At 37.7% G+C, this 19,805-nt stretch overlaps 1 protein-coding gene and 1 long non-coding RNA gene across 2 annotated transcripts; both read left to right on the top strand.

Moving 5' to 3' along the window:
- The first annotated feature begins 307 nt into the window (after positions 1-307).
- On the top strand, positions 308-2,714 carry LOC141435890 (uncharacterized). Its single transcript, XM_074098728.1, has 2 exons — positions 308-603; positions 2,339-2,714. The coding sequence occupies exons 1-2, from the start codon at positions 308-310 to the stop codon at positions 2,712-2,714; spliced, it is 672 nt and encodes a 223-aa protein (XP_073954829.1).
- A 5,385-nt stretch (positions 2,715-8,099) lies between these two features.
- On the top strand, positions 8,100-10,877 carry LOC141435588 (uncharacterized). The gene is made up of 2 exons (XR_012452192.1): positions 8,100-8,187; positions 8,352-10,877. It is a non-coding gene; the product is annotated as an uncharacterized lncRNA (long non-coding RNA).
- Positions 10,878-19,805: the final 8,928 nt, after the last annotated feature.

The following is a 19,805-nucleotide window of genomic DNA, read 5'->3' as shown; positions in this document are numbered from 1 at the left end:
ACGTGGCGTCGAGTTTTTGACATAAAAACCGAATGAAGTGGATTACAGATAACTAAGGGCCTGGACACATGTCGCCGGTACGGTGCCGTCTACGGTGTCACGGCGCGGCGCCGTCAAACGGCGTCGTGCCGAAACACGGTGCCGCGTACGGTGCCGTGGTACGACGCCGTGCACGGTGCATCGCTTGGTAGTTTAACTAGTTTTCGTTTTGCTGCTGAACGCATAACACGCAAGTACAACCATCGGTTCAAATATACAAAACAATTGTCGTTTTAAATATATACAAGTATACAGTTTTTGCCTTGACATGGACCAAGAAAAACGTATTCTCCTGCTCCTACTGCTAAGACGACGAATGAAGAAAAAACAGAAACGAAGATATTGGGTGAATCCATACATGTCTTTAATGAACCATGATGGAGGTCATTTTAAGAGAAAATTTGAAGCACTGAAAATATGTGGGGATGACAAATTTTACGAGTATTTGAGAATGTCCATATCAACTTTTGAAGAACTGTTATCCAAGATAGCGAGTTGTATACAAAAGCAATACGTATTCAGAAAACCTGTTGAGCCTTTGGAAATGCTTGGATTAACTATAAGGTAAGAAATAAAATAATTAGTTATACATTGATTTGTTTATTTTTATCAAAGGAATAGTAATTTTCGTGATTGATCATGTTTTAAGAGAAGTCGTATTCGGATTCTTGTGTATCTGTGGAATTCGATAAATTCAAATTCAAATTCAAATGATTTATTCAGTAAATAGGCCGCAATGGGCACTTTTACACGTCATTTTTTAAACTACCAGCGCTTTCGGAAAGACCATTGCCAAGAAGAATGCGCCGCAAGAAACTTGGCAGAAAGTCATTTTTTCATAAAAATATAATTACAAATAAAATACTTAAAAACTATATTATACAATTAAAGAAAAAAAAATACAAAAAATAATAATAATAAAAGAAATACAGGGATGTATGGGGTCCCTTAGTTACAATACTAAACACTAACTATATCTAAACTATATCTACGTTCAGTAGAAGTGTAGAATGCTTCCACCGTCATAAATTTTAAAATAATAATAACAATAATTTAGTTCTGAAATATACATTTCAGGTCAAGTAACCATTAAGCTTTTGGATTTCGAAGGCAAGTTCACGTCTGCCGCCCCCAAAGTTAGCTCACACGCACTCATGTCATGCTCTGAAAGCAGAGCGGTACCGAGGGCATGGTATTGCTTCCGTTCCCATAAGCTCTATGGGATCGTCTTGGGAACTTCGACGTCGCGAGCCTGTGACTAGAATTTAAACTAAAAATATAAAAGTTTAAAATCCATAAGCTTAACAATATACAGCCTTAAACATAACAAGGGGATGTATAAAGTCCCTGAGTTAAAAATAAAATTATTATACAGCAAGGGGATGTATAAAGTCCCTATGTTAATAATAAAATTCCTAATCTAAATAATTCAGAGATGTATATAGTCTCTAAATGTCAAAGTAAACTAATTAAATTAATTAAATTATACAATCTTCAGAGGTGTAAAAAGCCTCCAAGGTCAAAAACTAATAATAATTATTAAAATAAAGAAATGGAGATGTATAAGGTCTCCAAATGTCAAACTAATAAATATTATAAATTAAATTCTGCAACGCGGACAACGGCAACAGAACCAGAAACTGAAAATAATATCTGATCCAAATCTGGTGATGTTTCGCGGCGGCGATTTGTGCTTGACGTGGATGAATTATAAGTCGATTGATAGTTGGTAGCTTGTGCTTGATAATAATTACTATCGGATGTTGATGTCTGATACCCACTGTATGAGGGGCACGGTGGTGGATTAAAATCCGTTAAAATCTTTAAAACTCCACTTTGAAACATCAATGTCTGCTGGTCATTTAACATGTTTAAAGTCGGCAAAATAGCTTTAAAAAATGACAGATGGCGATTTTCTGGAGCGGCTAATGTCTCAACAATTTTTCTCTCAAATTCATCGCAACTTGGTTTTCGTTTCCGCGTAACTGTACTTGTGGGTTGATATCGTGATCTTGTGTTTTGATTTTGAGATACTTCTTCTTCTTCTATACTAGAGTCAAATTTGGTGCATTTTTGTGCAAAAACATGAGTTGTTTGTACAAATGATATTCTTTTATATATTTGGCACCAGCACCAGATTTCTTTGAAAGTTCCACCTTCTTCATATATTTCGTAAAATTATCTTTAACATTGGTCCATTTCTTTACTATTTCATTACCTGTAACAATCATAATAAAAAAAAGTTTGAAATAAAAAAAAACTAAAATGTAAAGTGTAATTATTTATGTTTCTTTTCCAGGTTTTTGGCAACGGGGAATTCATTTCGAGATATGGAATTCACAGATTATCGTGGAAAAACTACAATCGGGAAAATTGTACGAGAAGTTTGTCGTGCTATATGGGACATCCTTTTAAGTGAAAGCATGCCGAAAATATCCACAGAGCTAATGAAACAAATAGCTAAAGATTTTGACATAAAAACTAATTTCCCCAATTGCATGGGGGCATTGGATGGGAAGCATATTCGAATTTGCTGTCCTGCTCACAGTGGATCTCTTTTTTACAACTACAAAGGCTATAATTCTATAGCCTTGCTTGCATTGGTGGATTCTAAATATAGATTTGTATATGTCGGCACCGTACGCGGCACCGTGTTTCGGCACGACGCCGTTTGACGGCGCCGCGCCGTGACACCGTAGACGGCACCGTACCGGCGACATGTGTCCAGGCCCATATAGCTTCACTGTGCATCCTCTATCGCATCTACAACGGGGAGAGCTCCGCGGAGTTGTTCGGGTTGAACCCTGCCGCATCCTTCCGCCACCGCCCTACGCGATAACACTTCCATCCTCACTATTTACATGGTTGGCAGTCCTATACTGTGCGTTTTTCCAGAAATTTCCTGCCTCGCACTGTAAAACTCTGGAATGAACTGTCGCCTGCGGTATTCCCGGACCGATATGACCTTTGAGCCTTCAAGAAAACTACTCCTCCTACCTTAAAGGCCGGCAACGCACTTTTGACCCTTCTGGTGTTGCAGGTGTCCATGGAAGACGGTAATCGCTTACCATCAGGCGATCCGTTTGCTCGTTTGTCCCCTATTCCATAAAAAAGCATAAATACCTCATTGTTTCATCTCATACTAATAGCTGGAAAGGGATGATTACTTTGTTATAAAAGGGATCATGCTAATCAGTCCATATTTTAAATTCTCGTTGTGTTAATTTATACTGAGTAAAATAAAATAAACAACTACTTATGCTAAACAATATTATTTATTCTTAAACGGATTTCATTATTTACATTTACAAAAATGATTCTTATTTCCTCTGAAGCTGTTCGAATCCTTATCAACAATTCTTCCCCATTGAGTTTGGACTCATTAGATTTGTCTTGACGAGTCCTAGGTGGTAATCAGGGACAAAGGTACAGTCAGCAAAAAAATATTGTATTAAAAAAGTAAAATGTAACTAAAAGTATTTAAAAGCTTTTATTTCACTTGCCCTGTTAGTATGTTTGTTAGTATGATAGTGAGTATTATATAAAAGTAAATAAAATCTTGTTGTACAGTAAAAATCTTATAGTCTTAGATATGGGCAATAAACGAAAATCATTTGGGATGAAAAAACACAGTACTGTTTAAGTTAAATGAGCTGCTTAGAAAAGGTTATTCATCATTATTAATTCTCATTACTGTAAATCCAAGATAGAAATCTAGTTCCATAAATATATTTTTTTGTTAAATTCACTTCAAATCGGATTTAAGGTTACTGTAAAATTACTGTTTTTGGTTTTAAGATAGCATTTTTTTTTTCAGGTACTACACTACCATTAAAAGGTTATTCACCAATACTAATTCCAATTACTGTACATTCGGGATCAATAATAAATACCTTTTTTGTGTTAAATTTAATTCAATTCTGATTACTACTAGTACTACTCAGTTTTGATAGACTATCTCCAAACATGTACGATAGCTAATGAAATTCCTGTTACTGAACTGATTAATATTTAGAAAATGTCGAGTGACGAAAGTGATTGGACTCCGTAATCCATTAAATTAGGTGCCTTACGCATTGGTAATAATCTACTCCCAGAGAAAGCGACTCCATCTGCTCTCAGGACTCCGTCTTAAAACCCTCGCTTCGCTCGGGAGTTAACGCACAACACCCTCACTGCGCTCGGAAGTTAAATCTGGAGTCCTTCGTTACGCTCAGGATTCAATACCGTACCCGTGACATAGTACAGTGCTTTATCTCCGTAGTGTACAATCTCCTAATAGTATTTTACGCAATGGTTACATGAAGAGGGGTCTTGAAACCATAGTGTGGGTTAACGATACCAGCGAAGTGAATATCGCTATAGCCTCGCACGAGTGTTTTAAGGCCTAATTATGTAAAATTTCATACAATATTTTATATACACACATATTATCGCCGATATATATATAATATTTCGGGGATTTCGGAATTGCTCGTTTAAACGTATAAGATGAAAATAATTATGAGCAATGATGATGATAGATTCAGTTATTTACTAAGTACTACGTGCCCTCAAACAGTATACCATCATATGCGTGAGAAACATTGAAACTAAATATTTTTTTCGCGCACTGAAAAATTAAATTTTTATTGCCAATTTTTTTTACTGACTGTACTTTTTATCCGCTGTTGCCATCAAGGGCCAAAGTACTTGTCAAGACGAATCAAACAAGCCCAAAGTCAATGTGGTTATATAAATTTATTACAGAGTTCCTACGGCCACCTTCCAGCTCCATCATCAGATCAGGCTTCATAAATCATAATAATACTGCATTGTCATTTGATTTACACACATATGTAAAATTTTAACTTAATCTAAAAACGCATATTTAGTCAAGTTTAGCTTCCAAAATTATATCCATACCCACTAATTAACTAACATACTAACAGGGCAAGATAAGTAAAAAGCTTGTAATAAAATAAATTATTATGTTAAGAAATAAAAATATTAATATCACAACAAATTTTTATTAATTTTATTACGACGGAAAATGTACAACGATCAAGATGTGTTTAATGTTTCGGCAACGCTCGCATTGTACGCGTGCACACAGCAAACCGTGGTAGTGTGCGGGCGAAACACGGGCCGCGGGAAGGAGATCGCGCCAGTGACGAGTTGGGACAAAATGTTTGCGCGCTCTTAATCGCTTATTTATTTGCCTAAATGATCACATTAAAAGAAAGGATGACTATATTTAACCACAAGTGAATACATGGATACAAATGAAATATAATATACTTGATGATAAAACAATAAAGCTCTTCGTTTTTCACAGCTCTATACATTATTCAAACTTAGAACTAACCTTCGCTTCCGTTCATCTTACGGTGTTAATATGACTATCTCATTACAACCTTTATGAACTCTTTTTCCTTCGCGTTCTAACACTTTCATTAATAAAAATCGGTAGTTCTCCTATTAGGCGCTGCCTTCCTAGTGATTCATATTGTAAAAATTACCTTAAATGCATGGGATCTGGCCATAATCACAAACAAATTGAAAGCGAATAGAGAAGAATGTATCGTGCGTCTCATTGTCTATCTCTTTTACATATTGTTTAGAATCAACCTTTAGTTTCTTTTTTTTTTTTTTTTTTTTTTTTTTTTTTTTTTTTTTTTTTTTTTTTATGGCTACGAGAACATTAGCCAATGACAAAGTTAGGGAAACAGTTGATATAATATGATAAAACGGTAGTAGGATTACGGAAAAAATTTAGGATCAGAAAGGATTGGAGTTAACGTGTAGGAGTATATATACGAAATAAAATTATAATTTGATATCATTTTTTTCTATGAATGATGCTAATATGGTATATATATCACTGGTATTAAGATACAATAAACAAATAATGGAGGTGGGAAAGGGAATTGGAATTGATTGGAGTTGAGAGAAAAGATCAGAGTGGTCGTAAAGCGAGCATGAGAAAAAGATGTGATTCAGGTCTCCATATTCTCCACAGGAGCATGTAGGGCTATCAACTATTTTAAACTTGTGTAAGTGCGCTGGAGTACACACATGGCCCAAACGTATCCTGCAGAGAACAGAAGTGGTCCTTTTGCTTAAAATAGTTTTGTGGAACCAAGGCTTATGTGGTAGAGACTCTTGAACAAGGCGATAATATTTCCCTTTAGGTGAACTATCAATCCAGAGTCTATTCCATTCTTCATATAAAAATGATTTGGGTAGATTAGCCAGATCGTGACAGAAATTGACATATGGAAACGTATCTCCATCAACAATAGCCTCGTTTGCCAATTGGTCAGCTCTCTCATTTCCTAAAATTCCAACGTGACTAGGAATCCACGCAAAGACTACGCGAAGACCTTTTTTGTAGCATTTAAATAATCGATCTCTAATGTTGAAAACAATCTGGGACTGCTTGTGAGATTTAAACGGAAACTTTTCTAAAGACTGTAAAGAACTAAGGGAATCACAAAAAATTACAGTGTTTTGCAACTTTGATAAAAGAATATATTCGACTGCTTTTAAGAGACCGTAACATTCTCCTGTGTATACAGAAGATTCTGGAGGTAGTTTAATTTTTTGTATAATTTTATTTTGTGGATGGTAAACTCCTACACCGACACAAGTTGTATTTGAATGTTTAGAAGCATCGGTGAAAATATAATGCCAATTGTCCCATTTTTCATTGACTATACTATTAAATTTTACATTTTGATAAAATTTATTTTTATGAATATCCAACTTATATTCTACTTGTGGAGTTGTAAGAAGTGAATTATAGCTATATTGATACAAAGGCAGCAAATGGCTTCGATGAGTAGGTGCTATGATGTTGTTGTATCTTTTAAAACTTTTAACAAGACATGGTGCGTCTTTATATTTCCAGTAGGGAGAAGAATCTACTTTCTGAGATAGACTACAAATTTTATGGTATAGAGGATGGTATTTTAACTGAAGACTTCGGAAGAAGAACCTATCACTTAAATATTGCTGTCTTAAACTAAATGGTGGTTCGCTACATTCAACCTGCAAACAGTTTATGGGACTGGATTTCATTGCACCAGTTATGAGTCTTAAAGCTTTTGCCTGAATGTTATCTATTTTTTTTAATGACTTGACATAACTAGGATGCAATAGAAATGTTCCATAATCTAATACACTTCGTATTATTGCGTTATATAAAAGCCTCATCGTGAAGGGATGGGCACCCCACCATACTCCTGAGAGACATCTAAGGATGTTTAAATTTTTTTCGCATCTCTGTGCGATATATTCAAAATGAGAGAGGCCAGTTAATTTTGCGTCTAGTATAACTCCTAGAAATTTTACCTCATCTTTTACAGGTAGTAATAAATCATTATACACAATATTAACAGTAGGAGGAGTTCGTTTACGAGAAAATAGAACTACAGTGCTTTTGGATACTGATAGTTCCAGACCGTTTTCTCCCAACCAAATCTTAAAGTCATCTAATGCCGTACATAACGACCCACTCATGTCGTCTATAGATCGTCCAGACACATAAAAAAGAAGATCATCCGCATATTGCAGTATATTAACATGCCTGTTCACTAATGGTTCTAAATCATACGTGTATATGTTATATAAAAGAGGGCTCAAAACAGAACCTTGAGGTAGACCTTTCCAAATTGTTCTGGCTACGTATTTATTTGTGCTTGGATCTATACAAAACTTAACAAATCGTTCACATAGCATGTTGATAATAAAATTAATCAATAAGGTTGGAACATTCAGCTGAATCAACTTTTTTTTCAAAATTGAAATATTTACATTATCATATGCACCTTTTATATCTAGGAAAGCAGCTAATATGGAATGGTTATTAGAAAAAGCTAATCGAATATCTGTGGTAAAGATGCTAAGACTGTCAAAAGTGCATTTACCTTTCCTGAACCCAAATTGACTTTCTGATAGCAACTTATTATGTTCTAGAAACCATTCTAAGCGATTTTTAACCATATGTTCAGCTATTTTTGCTAAAACAGATGATAACGCTATGGGTCTGTAGGAAGACGGATCTGATTTAGGTTTGTTTGATTTCAGTAATAAGATTAAAATTTGTGTTCTCCAAGTCCGAGGAACAATCCCCGTTAGCATTACTTTATTGATCAGTGAGAGATAGTAAGTAAGAGTATTGTCATCAAGGTTTGACAAGAAAGAATATGGGATTCCATCTTCACCTGGTGCTGAATCTTTAATAGTTGAAAGAACCCCTTTTAATTCACACAATGTAAATGGAGAGTTCAGATTATGATCAGTAGGATTAATATTGCTATTTGTTGCAGGTGATAGTAAGGGAGGATGCAAGACAAATTGTTCAGGAGCGGAAGCTGGTGCCAAACAATCCATAATTTGTTCTGCTAAATTATTATTTATTTTTGGTTGTTGATTGTCATTAAAAGCGGATCTAAATTTTCTAATATTTTGCCATACAATAGAGGGTTTTGTACCAGGGCAAATAGACAAACAGAAACTACGCCATCCTTCAAATTTCTTTTTCCGTAGTAATTCCTTAGTGTCATTGGCTACCTTTAGGTAATTATCAAAATTATAGTCTGTCATAGACATACAATATTGTCTTTCAGCCTCCTTTCTCTGTTTAACTGCAAGGGTGCAATCTTTATCCCACCATGGTGGCGATGGTATTATGCTTTTCCCACAACTTTTTAGGGGAAAAGTTTCGTCAGCTGCTTGTATCAGTGCCTTAGCTATGAATTCAGAACAGTCTGAAGTATTAGTAGAATTTATTTCTGGAACATTACACATTGCCTGACTTACTTTTTCTCTGAATGTCATCCAATCAGCGTTTGTTAAATTATATTTTTGACGTGGTTGTCTTACCACCCTAATAGGTTTGTTATATGGGAAAGTGACCACCAATGGGTAATGGTCACTACCATACGTGGATTCCATAGGACACCAGGAAAGGAGTGATGCTAGATCAGGTGTACAAATAGATATATCTGGTGAGCTTGTTGATCTGGCAAGGCGAGTCGGGGCACCAGTATTTAATACACACAGATCATGAGAAGTTAGTAGATCTAGTAACTGTTCTCCATAATAATCAGTTGTGTTACAACCCCATAACTGATTGCGACAGTTGAAGTCGCCTAAAAGTATGAATGGTTTTGGAATAAAATTAATGATCTGATTGATTTCATCAAAAATTTGGTTACTTGGATGGGAATAATATACAGATATGTAACAAATATTATTTACAGTCACAGCACAAATTGAAAGGTCATTACTGTGTAAAGGTAGGGTTACAGGAGTAAAAGAAAATAGATTGTTGATAAGTATGGCAACTCCACCATACCCATCAGGTCTATCCTCACGAACACAGGAGAAACCTGGGATTTTGAGAACAGAATCCCGTTTAAGCCATGTCTCTTGAAGACAGATAACAAAGGGATCAAGTTTGTTAATAATATAAATTAGGTCTTGTTTTTTAGGTATTAAGCTCCGGCAATTCCACTGAAGCGCTTTGGCTCTGTGGGCCATTATTATATTTTGATATATTGTATAGTGTGTCAATAATTGCTGCAGCGTTGGACGGTGATACGATGTTAGATTGTGATAATAATTGAATAATTAATTTAATGATGTCTGAGATTTGCATATTTTCCTTATTATTGTTTGCATTGTGAATGGGTTTATGTTCTGATATGACTGGATTTCTAACAATATTAGCATGGGCATGATAGTCATACCCCTTTGAAAGCTTTGGTGGTGCCTTCGGTTTCAGAAAGACTGTTTTCTTGTATGACACATTTTGTGAATTTGGTAAGTTTTGTGAGCTTGAGGAGTTTTGTGTATCTCTAGATGTATTTGGCAGTGGTGGAGAAGTGAGTAGGGCGTCTGCATATGATACCCTTGAAACTGGTGGGTGTATTTTAAGTGCTTCTATGTAAGAGATGCAACTTTTACTCATTGTTTCTTTAATTGCCTTTTGTCTGTCATATTCCAGACATTTTTTATCAATGGCTTGGTGGCATCCCTTGCATAGAATACACCAATACCTTTCCTCTTCCACATTGCAGTTGCTACCAGAGTGGCCTTGGCCGCACTTGTAGCATCTTGGAGTAGACCGACATTGGTTTTTTACATGCCCAAATCTACAGCAATTATAACATTGTATAGTGGGGTATATATATAGCTCTACAGGAAGAGCAGCGTAACACATGTAAACCCGGGTGGGGAGGGTTCGACCATCGAAAGTTGCAACAATAGTACCTGTGTTAACATATTGATTAGTACCATCTATACCAGCTGTAACCTTCCTTTTCAATCTTCTCAACTTTATAATTGGGCCAGACCCAATTGGTACATTAATGTTGGCTATGACTTCATCATCTGACCAATCAGAAGGGACACCCCTTATAACGCCTAAACGTGTAACGTTAAACGTGGGTATAAAGGCTTTGTACTTTTCATTTGTTAAAATTTTGTTGGATAAGAACATATTAGCATCGTTGAAATTTGCAAATTCCATACTAATCCTGTTCCTACCTATGCGTTTCAAGGTACCATTAACAATACCATTAATATTGTATCGTTTCAAAAAACGACCAAATGTAACTGGGTGGAGAATAGTGGCATCATTTGCATTTGATGTTTCTTTTTGGACATGGATTATGTATGGTGATAAATCAGTCTTTACGTATAGAGAGCGACCAACCGGCATACGAGTAGTAGTATCGGTAGTATTATTACTGATGTTTAGATCATGATTGTAATCATTAAGTACACTTTGTTGGGGAGTCTGATAATTTACTTTCACATCTTTTTCAGTTATTAAACATTGACAATCATTTTGTGCATCTTTAATACCCCCTTTCCTTTTTCTTTTATGACACAGATTGCATTTCACTCTAAGACGTTTTCGTTTAAGTACATTTTGTTCAGATGTGGAGCAGTCTGTGTCCATAGACGACTCCAATGCGTCAACTAATACATCAATAGATGATTGAAGAGGAAATTCTGTCCCTCCTCCAGGGTCGGGCGGATCGCCCATATTTACAAGTTAATAAAAAATTACTTACCAAAGTATATACACTGTAACTATTTACAACTATACATATAATACAAATTAATTGAGGTAAATATATACACTTTAATCTACTTAACAACAATCCTTAGCTGATTATAATTATAGTTTCAAATTTCACAAAAAAACCGCGTCCTCTTCTCACGAAGTTTCCCGCCCTTTTTTTTGACCTTTAGTTTCATTCTTCATTCATTATTCAGAGTCGTTCACCTGTCTCGCTCTTACGCTTACAAACTCTATTTCTTTCGCACTCTGGCGACTCCATTCAAGCTGCAATATTCTTCTTTTATCGTTCGGAGCTGACAGCCATATGTCTGTCTCGTTCTGACCTTCGCAAACTCTATTACTATCACACTCGAATGACTTAGTAAAACCGCGTAGTACTCCTGTTAGGTGATGCGTTCCTGGTGATTTATACTGTGGGAGATCTTGCTGGAAACGCATACATGGAGGCACGTAGGGCCCGGGGATGTTGTAGTTCAAGTACTTGTATACTCTTGATGACTTCTATTATCCTGGTAGTTAGTGAGGTAGGAAATCTAGCTAGGTGCTTAGCACGAGGAGAGCGTTAAGCATTAGGAGATTAAGTTATGTGACGTCGTGAGATGTAGGAATATATGTAAACATCGGGATCGCAAGTGAAACCGTTGATTTTGTAGTAATCCTTGTGGTAGAGAACCCGGCTATGTACGAGGACCTACGGGGAGCATTAGGCTTGGTAATAGATCTTGTCTGTAAAAGTTGTTAAAGCAGAGGTACATGTGGAACCCCACGCTGCATGAACTACTTCTGTAGTAGCTGACACCCTAGTGGGCTGAGAGGACGAAAATCCATCTGTACTCTTGAGAGTGTAAGGCATATTAACATAGGACTTGCCGCTGTTAGAGTAAGAGCTTAGGCCGCGCGAAACAGAGATATACCGATAAGGAGGAAACGGAGGAATAGAAATAGGTACCGCTGTCTTGGGAACGCGCTGTATGGCTAGAAGTGGGGCTGTCCGATTAAGCTTCATAGATTCATGAATCGCGCTTCACGAGCCGTCACTATCTTTGTAGCAATACGTATAGTACGAGATGGGGATGTGTACGTAGGCATCGTTATAGCTAGAGTATCCTATTAAGCAGTAAATCGAGGTGTATGTATAGGTGTCGCTCCCGGATAAGACTCCTTAGGCGTTTCTGTCGCCCTAGTAGGATAAAGTGTAGTTAGATGAGCAAGGGCTCGTATTGTACAAGGCACAAGAACGGCAGCTAACGGTTAAATAGTTAATATCGTAGGAAATACAGTTGCGGTGGTAAAGGCGTTAGTTGCAATTAATATATAAAGCGCCGCTGTCTCTGTAGGGGTAGGAGATGTAGTTGACACTTGGGTAGCTCGAAATGGAGTACTTTGAACGTCGTAACTGCTGTAGTGGGACATACAATAGGAAACGGAGGTGAATGTTTAGGCGGTCTAGTGGATGGAAACGCATCGCGTGGGCCACTGGAGACAGTAGTTGGGCTTGTGGCAGGAGGCGTATATGTGTGTGTAGGCACCGCTGTCGAAAAGAAAGGGAGTTGAAAAGTAATTAAAACTTGTATTAAGTTAAGTTATGATAATTGTTAACTCTATGTAAGAATTACATAGAGCATGAGAATTGAACTAAATAAAGCTAGATTTGCATTGTATAGATTCTGATGGGTAAGGGAAAGGCCCTTGTATGATTATCAAAACTCCTTGTGATATAATATTTAGATCCCACAATGGATAATAATGATTAATGATTAACGTGAAGAACAAGAAAACTTCTAGGAGTGGACGATAATCATAAAAGGAGCGGTGTTGGCGGCCTTTCTGTAGGTAGGTAGGTATTAGAAAATAACACACAAATAAAACAATGAAAAGAAATATATAATTAATATGGAATTAAAATTTTAATAAATCAACGCAAAAAAAATAAAAAAAAATAAAAACAAAGGAAAAAATATAGGACTGACGTGTTCAGGCGGCCTGAAAAAGAAAATAAAACATAATTAGATATTTAGTCGCGATGGGATCCTCTTAATGATAATATTAAGAAAATGTTAAATTATCCCCGTTAAGAGGGGGCAGTAAGATTGAATTAATAAAGGGCCAAAAGTAGTGAGTACAACAGGGGTAAATTATTTAGTAGAAACTTACCTGCAACATGGCTAAAATGTCGTCAGGACTAAAAGCTACCGCGTCGGGCAAGGGGTCTGTCTGGCACTCGGCCGAGACTGACCCTGGGGTGGCAGGCGGGTTCAGATCAGGCTAGGGAAGGAAAGGATGCGTTAGTATCTAAAGCTAGTATGCATTGGTAATATACCTAACTACCTACACACTGGTAAGATCATATGCGGTCTTACGTGTTAGAGCTAACTTTAGTGTACGTAGTACAAAAAGTTGAGGATAGTACAGAGGTATGTTAAGCATTAGCGCTGTTAAGACATTGTTTCGAGTCTAAAGGACAGTGCAGGGCCAAAGGCCATTGTCGAGTAACAGCGTTGCCGGGAATTGAGCAAGAGACAGTGTTAAGTGATAGGAAATAATGAGTAATGACTTACTGCAACCTCCGCGGGGGCAACCGAGGGGGGGGCCTCGTCGCGAGCGTCGGTCGTGGGTACTACCGGGGGGGGTCTCAGCCCCGTGCAGATTAAAAGATTCCAGCTAAAATAAGTCGGAATACAAATTAACAAAATTTCTGAAACTAGAGGCGAGAAGGAAAAGGGAAAATATTAATATTACTTACCTACTGGGTCAGAGTCATCCTCATAATCATCGATTACGATGAGGTCCGAGGATCGAGCGCGGGGATTGTCATCAGACCGTGCTTGCTAAAAGGGAAAGAGGTAAAGGGTCATGAAAAAACATGCTGATATGTGAGCGGGGCAAATTACACAGCACCATAACTGAATGCGATAGTGATTAAATTACTTACACGAGCTAAGCGGCGGCGGGCCCGCCTAAGCACGGCCTGATAATTTCTTACTTTCCTCCGCACGTCCGCTAGATCTAATGGTTCAGCCCCGAGGTTGTTGAGGCGTGTTAATAGCGTTTCTAGGGCGCGACGTTTTATAGTACGATCCCGGAAATTTACGTTCAGGGGATCGTACAGACAAGGAAAAAGCCTTATATAACCTTTAAAAGACATATTTTCGCGAGAAATGTAAACTTGGCACGGACGAGAATTTGGGGGACGCGCTCGAGTGGTGAAAAAATTTTTGAATTTCGAACCAAGAAGCACGCTCAGATGGTGAAAATTTTGAATTCCGAACTAAAAGGGCACGCCTAGTTGGCGAGGGAATATTGAAGTTACCTGTAACAAAAAAATGCAAACGGTCATTTAATTACGAATAAGCTCAAACAGACAGTAGATATGAGGGAAATTAACAACAATGAGTAAACAATAATGTATTGATAAAAGTATATATATTAAATTATAAATGGGACAAGACAACTCACCCATTGGGTACGGGTCCTCCCTTGCTATTTTCATGGATACACTTTTAAGCTTAGTGAGAACAAACAGGTGGTGGAACTTAGAAATGATAGGTTCTTGTTGGTTTTTACTTAGTTAACTTCAAGGTTAAAATAAGTCGGCCACAGTGAAACAACTCGAGCGTGACAGTCAGTTGTTCAAGGATATACTGAAAACGCTGTCTCTTACTTTACTTATTCAGTGCGTTTATGTCATTATCCAAATCCAATCCATGAAGGTCTTATACGTTCCTTGGTTTCTTTATTGTACATTTTTTTTCCTCAACATTATGAAACAACAAATCGTCGATCTCAGTAGTTGCAACATCCGGGCTCCGGGCGTTGTTTTATACATTGCAATAACGCTGGAGTAGTAGGCAGATTATTGATTGGCAGACAACGTTTCGCCGAGTAACGGTACGCCGATGAATTTGTATGCATGCTGCCTAAAAATAGTCGGCGAATCATTAGGTAACCGGACATATGAAGTGGTGAGAAAAAAACATAGCGCCAGTGGATTAAGTCAAGCGACTGTCATTTATTTATATTTCGAGTGATACTCTCATTTGTCTTGGATTAATAACAAAATTACTCAAATCAAATGTACTTTGCTGTGGTAATTGTGCAAAGGAAACTACTCCAGCGTTATTGCAATGTATAAAACAACGCCCGGAGCCCGGATGTTGCAACTACTGAGATCGACGATTTGTTGTTTCATAATGTTGAGGAAAAAAAATGTACAATAAAGAAACCAAGGAACGTATAAGACCTTCATGGATTGGATTTGGATAATGACATAAACGCACTGAATAAGTAAAGTAAGAGACAGCGTTTTCAGTATATCCTTAAACAACTGACTCTCACGCTCGAGTTGTTTCACTATGGCCGACTTATTTTAACCTTGAAGTTAACTAAGTAAAAACCAACAAGAACCTATCATTTCTAAGTTCCACCACCTGTTTGTTCTCACTAAGCTTAAAAGTGTATCCATGAAAATAGCAAGGGAGGACCCGTACCCAATGGGTGAGTTGTCTTGTCCCATTTATAATTTAATATATATACTTTTATCAATACATTATTGTTTACTCATTGTTGTTAATTTCCCTCATATCTACTGTCTGTTTGAGCTTATTCGTAATTAAATGACCGTTTGCATTTTTTTGTTACAGGTAACTTCAATATTCCCTCGCCAACTAGGCGTGCCCTTTTAGTGCGGAATTCAAAATTTTCACCATCTGAGCGTGCTTCTTGGTTCGAAATTCAAAATTTTTTTCACCACTCGAGCGCGTCCCCCAAATTCTCGTCCGTGCCAAGTTTACATTTCTCGCGAAAATATGTCTTTTAAAGGTCATATAAGGCTTTTTCCTTGTCTGTACGATCCCCTGAACGTAAATTTCCGGGATCGTACTATAAAACGTCGCGCCCTAGAAACGCTATTAACACGCCTCAACAACCTCGGGGCTGAACCATTAGATGTAGCGGACGTGCGGAGGAAAGTAAGAAATTATCAGGCCGTGCTTAGGCGGTCCCGCCGCCGCTTAGCTCGTGTAAGTAATTTAATCACTATCGCATTCAGTTATGGTGCTGTGTAATTTGCCCCGCTCACATATCAGCATGGTTTTTCATGACCCTTTACCTCTTTCCCTTTTAGCAAGCACGGTCTGATGACAATCCCCGCGCTCCCTCCTCGGACCTCATCGTAATCGATGATTATGAGGATGACTCTGACCCAGTAGGTAAGTAATATTAATATTTTCCCTTTTCCTTCTCGCCTCTAGTTTCAGAAATTTTGTTAATTTGTATTCCGACTTATTTTAGCTGGAATCTTTTAATCTGCACGGGGCTGAGACCCCCCCCCGGTAGCTCCCACGACCGACGCTAGCGACGAGGCCCCCCCCTCGGTTGCCCCGCGGAGGTTGCAGTAAGTCATTACTCATTATTTCCTATCACTTAACACTGTCTCTTGCTCAATTCCCGGCAACGCTGTCACTCGACAATGGCCTTTGGCCCTGCACTGTCCTTTAGACTCGAAACAATGTCTTAACAGCGCTAATGCTTAACATACCTCTGTACTATCCTCAACTTTTTGTACTACGTACACTAAAGTTAGCTCTAACACGTAAGACCGCATATGATCTTACCAGTATGTAGGTAGTTAGGTATATTACCAATGCATACTAGCTTTATATACTAACGCATCCTTTCCTTCCCTAGCCTGATCTGAACCCGCCTGCCACCCCAGGGTCAGTCTCGGCCGAGTGCCAGACAGACCCCTTGCCCGATGCGGTAGCTTTTAGTCCTGACGACATTTTAGCCATGTTGCAGGTAAGTTTCTACTAAATAATTTACCCCTGTTGTACTCACTACTTTTGGCCCTTTATTAATTCAATCTTACTGCCCCCTCTTAACGGGGATAATTTAACATTTTCTTAATATTATCATTAGGAGGATCCCATCGCGACTAAATATCTAATTATGTTTTATTTTCTTTTTCAGGCCGCCTGAACACGTCAGTCCTAGATTTTTTCCTTTGTTTTTTTTTTTTTTTTGCGTTGATTTATTAAAATTTTAATTCCATATTAATTATATATTTCTTTTCATTGTTTTATTTGTGTGTTATTTTCTAATACCTACCTAGTACCTACCTACAGAAAGGCCGCCAACACCGCTCCTTTTATGATTATCGTCCACTCCCTAGAAGTTTTCTTGTTCTTCACGTTAATCATTATTATCCATTGTGGGAACTAAATATTATATCAGAAGGAGTTTTGATAATCATACAAGGGCCTTTCCCTTACCCATCAGAATCTATACAATGCAAATCTAGCTTTATTTAGTTCAATTCTCATGCTCTATGTAATTCTTACATAGAGTTAACAATTATCATAACTTAACTTAATACAAGTTTTAATTACTTTTCAACTCCCTTTCTTTTCGACAGCGGTGCCTACACACACATATACGCCTCCTGCCACAAGCCCAACTACTGTGTCTCCAGTGGCCCACTCGATGCGTTTCCATCCACTAGACCGCCTAAACATTCACCTCCGTTTCCTATTGTATGTCCCACTACAGCAGTTACGACGTTCAAAGTACTCCATTTCGAGCTACCCAAGTGTTAACTACATCTCCTACCCCTACAGAGACAGCGGCGCTTTATATATTAATTGCAACTAACGCCTTTACCACCGCAACTGTATTTCCTACGATATTAACTATTTAACCGTTAGCTGCCGTTCTTGTGCCTTGTACAATACGAGCCCTTGCTCATCTAACTACACTTTATCCTACTAGGGAGACAGAAACGCCTAAGGAGTCTTATCCGGGAGCGACACCTATACATACACCTCGATTTACTGCTTAATAGGATACTCTAGCTATAACGATGCCTACGCCAGGCGACTCGAGGCGCTCGACGCCAGAGACGTCAGCAGACGACTCAGCGGAGCCGGACTCGTCTCCACTCCCTGTACAGTATTCTCCATCTGAAATTGACAAACAACCACTGTTATCACTATTATTAAATACATTTACATGATTGAATTCATTATTATTTTCATTAATTTCATTATTAGAATCAATTGTATATGTATCACAGTTCTGTTTCATATCACAGTCAAAATTATAAAAATTAAGCTCTTCGCTGTCAAATTGTACATTATTGATACTGGGATTGTTGAATTTATTTTCAATAAATGCTACATTGCGTGAAAGAATAACCTTTGTAGGAAGCAAGGGATCAGCTAGTCGATAACCCTTAGTAGTTTCACTATAACCTACAAATATATATTCCTTCCCCTTAGCGTCTAGCTTATCCCTTTTATGCTCAGGAACCAAAGAAAAACAAATACAGCCAAAAACTCTGAGTTGGCTAAGATCAAGTTTTGACCTAGACCAAACTTCCTCGGGAATTTTGCCAGACAAAGCCGCAGTTTTTCAAGTATAATGCTGTCATTACAGCTTCTCCCCAAAAACGCTTACCTAGGCCTGCATGTTGCAGCATGCAACGCACTTTTTCAAGTAAAATTCTATTCAGGCGTTCAGAGACACCATTTTGAGCACTAGAATAAGGGACAGTCGTTTGATGAATAATGCCTTCACGTTGTAAAAACCGTGTAAAATTTAGGCTTGTATATTCACCACCATTATCGCTGCGCAAGCATTTAATAGGCAAATTAATTTGTTTTTCCACTAAGGCTTTAAATTGAATAAAATAATCCATTACCTGTGATTTATTCTTCATTAGATATCCAAAACTTTTTCTCGTGAAGACATCTGTGAAAGTGACCAGGTATCTCGATCCACCCCAGCTAACCACTGGCAATGGTCCACACACATCGCTATGAATGAGCTGTAGAGGTTGTGTTGTTCGGCTTGAGCTTGCTTTTGGGAAAGATTCGGCCGTGAGCTTCCCCTTAAGACAAGCCTCACACTTGTTTTGAGCTTCACCCTGAAACACAACACCACAAACATGCTTTCTTAGCCTATTCATACCTGCAATACTTAAGTGACCAAGCCTTTGGTGCCATAAATCCACATTGGACGGAGCACAGGCAGCAACTGCAGCACTCGGTGACTCCTGCCCATCACGCAGAAGCAAAGAATGCATCCTATTGAGCGAGTTACCCTCACATACACACCCATCTAATTTATAAATGCCATTGGAACATATTGCTTTTACTAAATAATTGCCAGAAATTTCACAATCCCTATCATAAATAAAACAACCTTTTTGATCAAATCGTACAGTAAAACCATTCTGACATAATTTGGATACTGATAAAAGATTTGCAGATAAATTGGGGACAAACATTACATTATTAAAAATTCTAACCTTTTTGTTAATGATAATATGGAGATCTCCAGTACAAGTACTAATCATTTGTTGATTGTTGGCAGCAGCAATCACTTGAACACTAGTGCCTTTGATATTCGAGAGTAAGTCTTTGTTATTACACATATGATTAGACGATCCACTGTCTACAAAAACTGGTTGAGTAGTAGCGCTGTGAGCCAAAAATGCAGAAATTTCCTGGTTTTCTTTCTTCTTCTGTGACTTGTCTCTTCTTAGTTTAAAACATTTGGGTTTAATATGACCAATTTTTCCACAATATTTACAAACTATTTGTTTCTTCGTCACAAAAGCAGTACTTAAGGTTTCATTAGACCCATTTTTTCTTTGAGCTTCCTGAAGCAGTCTACTTCTCACCATTTC

The sequence above is a fragment of the Choristoneura fumiferana genome, chromosome 15 (assembly GCF_025370935.1).
Source record: "Choristoneura fumiferana chromosome 15, NRCan_CFum_1, whole genome shotgun sequence".
NCBI classification, from domain to species: Eukaryota; Metazoa; Arthropoda; class Insecta; order Lepidoptera; family Tortricidae; genus Choristoneura; species Choristoneura fumiferana.
The sequence above is the reverse complement of the archived record's forward strand: the minus strand, read 5'-3'. Positions and strand labels throughout refer to the sequence as shown.

What these genes read in the sequence shown, in the direction of transcription:
- LOC141435890 (XM_074098728.1), top strand. Translation starts at nt 308, where the DNA reads ATGGACCAAGAAAAACGTATTCTCCTGCTCCTACTGCTAAGACGACGA. An exon ending in ATGCTTGGATTAACTATAAG is followed by an intron (nt 604 to 2,338) that starts GTAAGAAATAAA and finishes TTTCTTTTCCAG; the next exon opens with GTTTTTGGCAACGGGGAATT.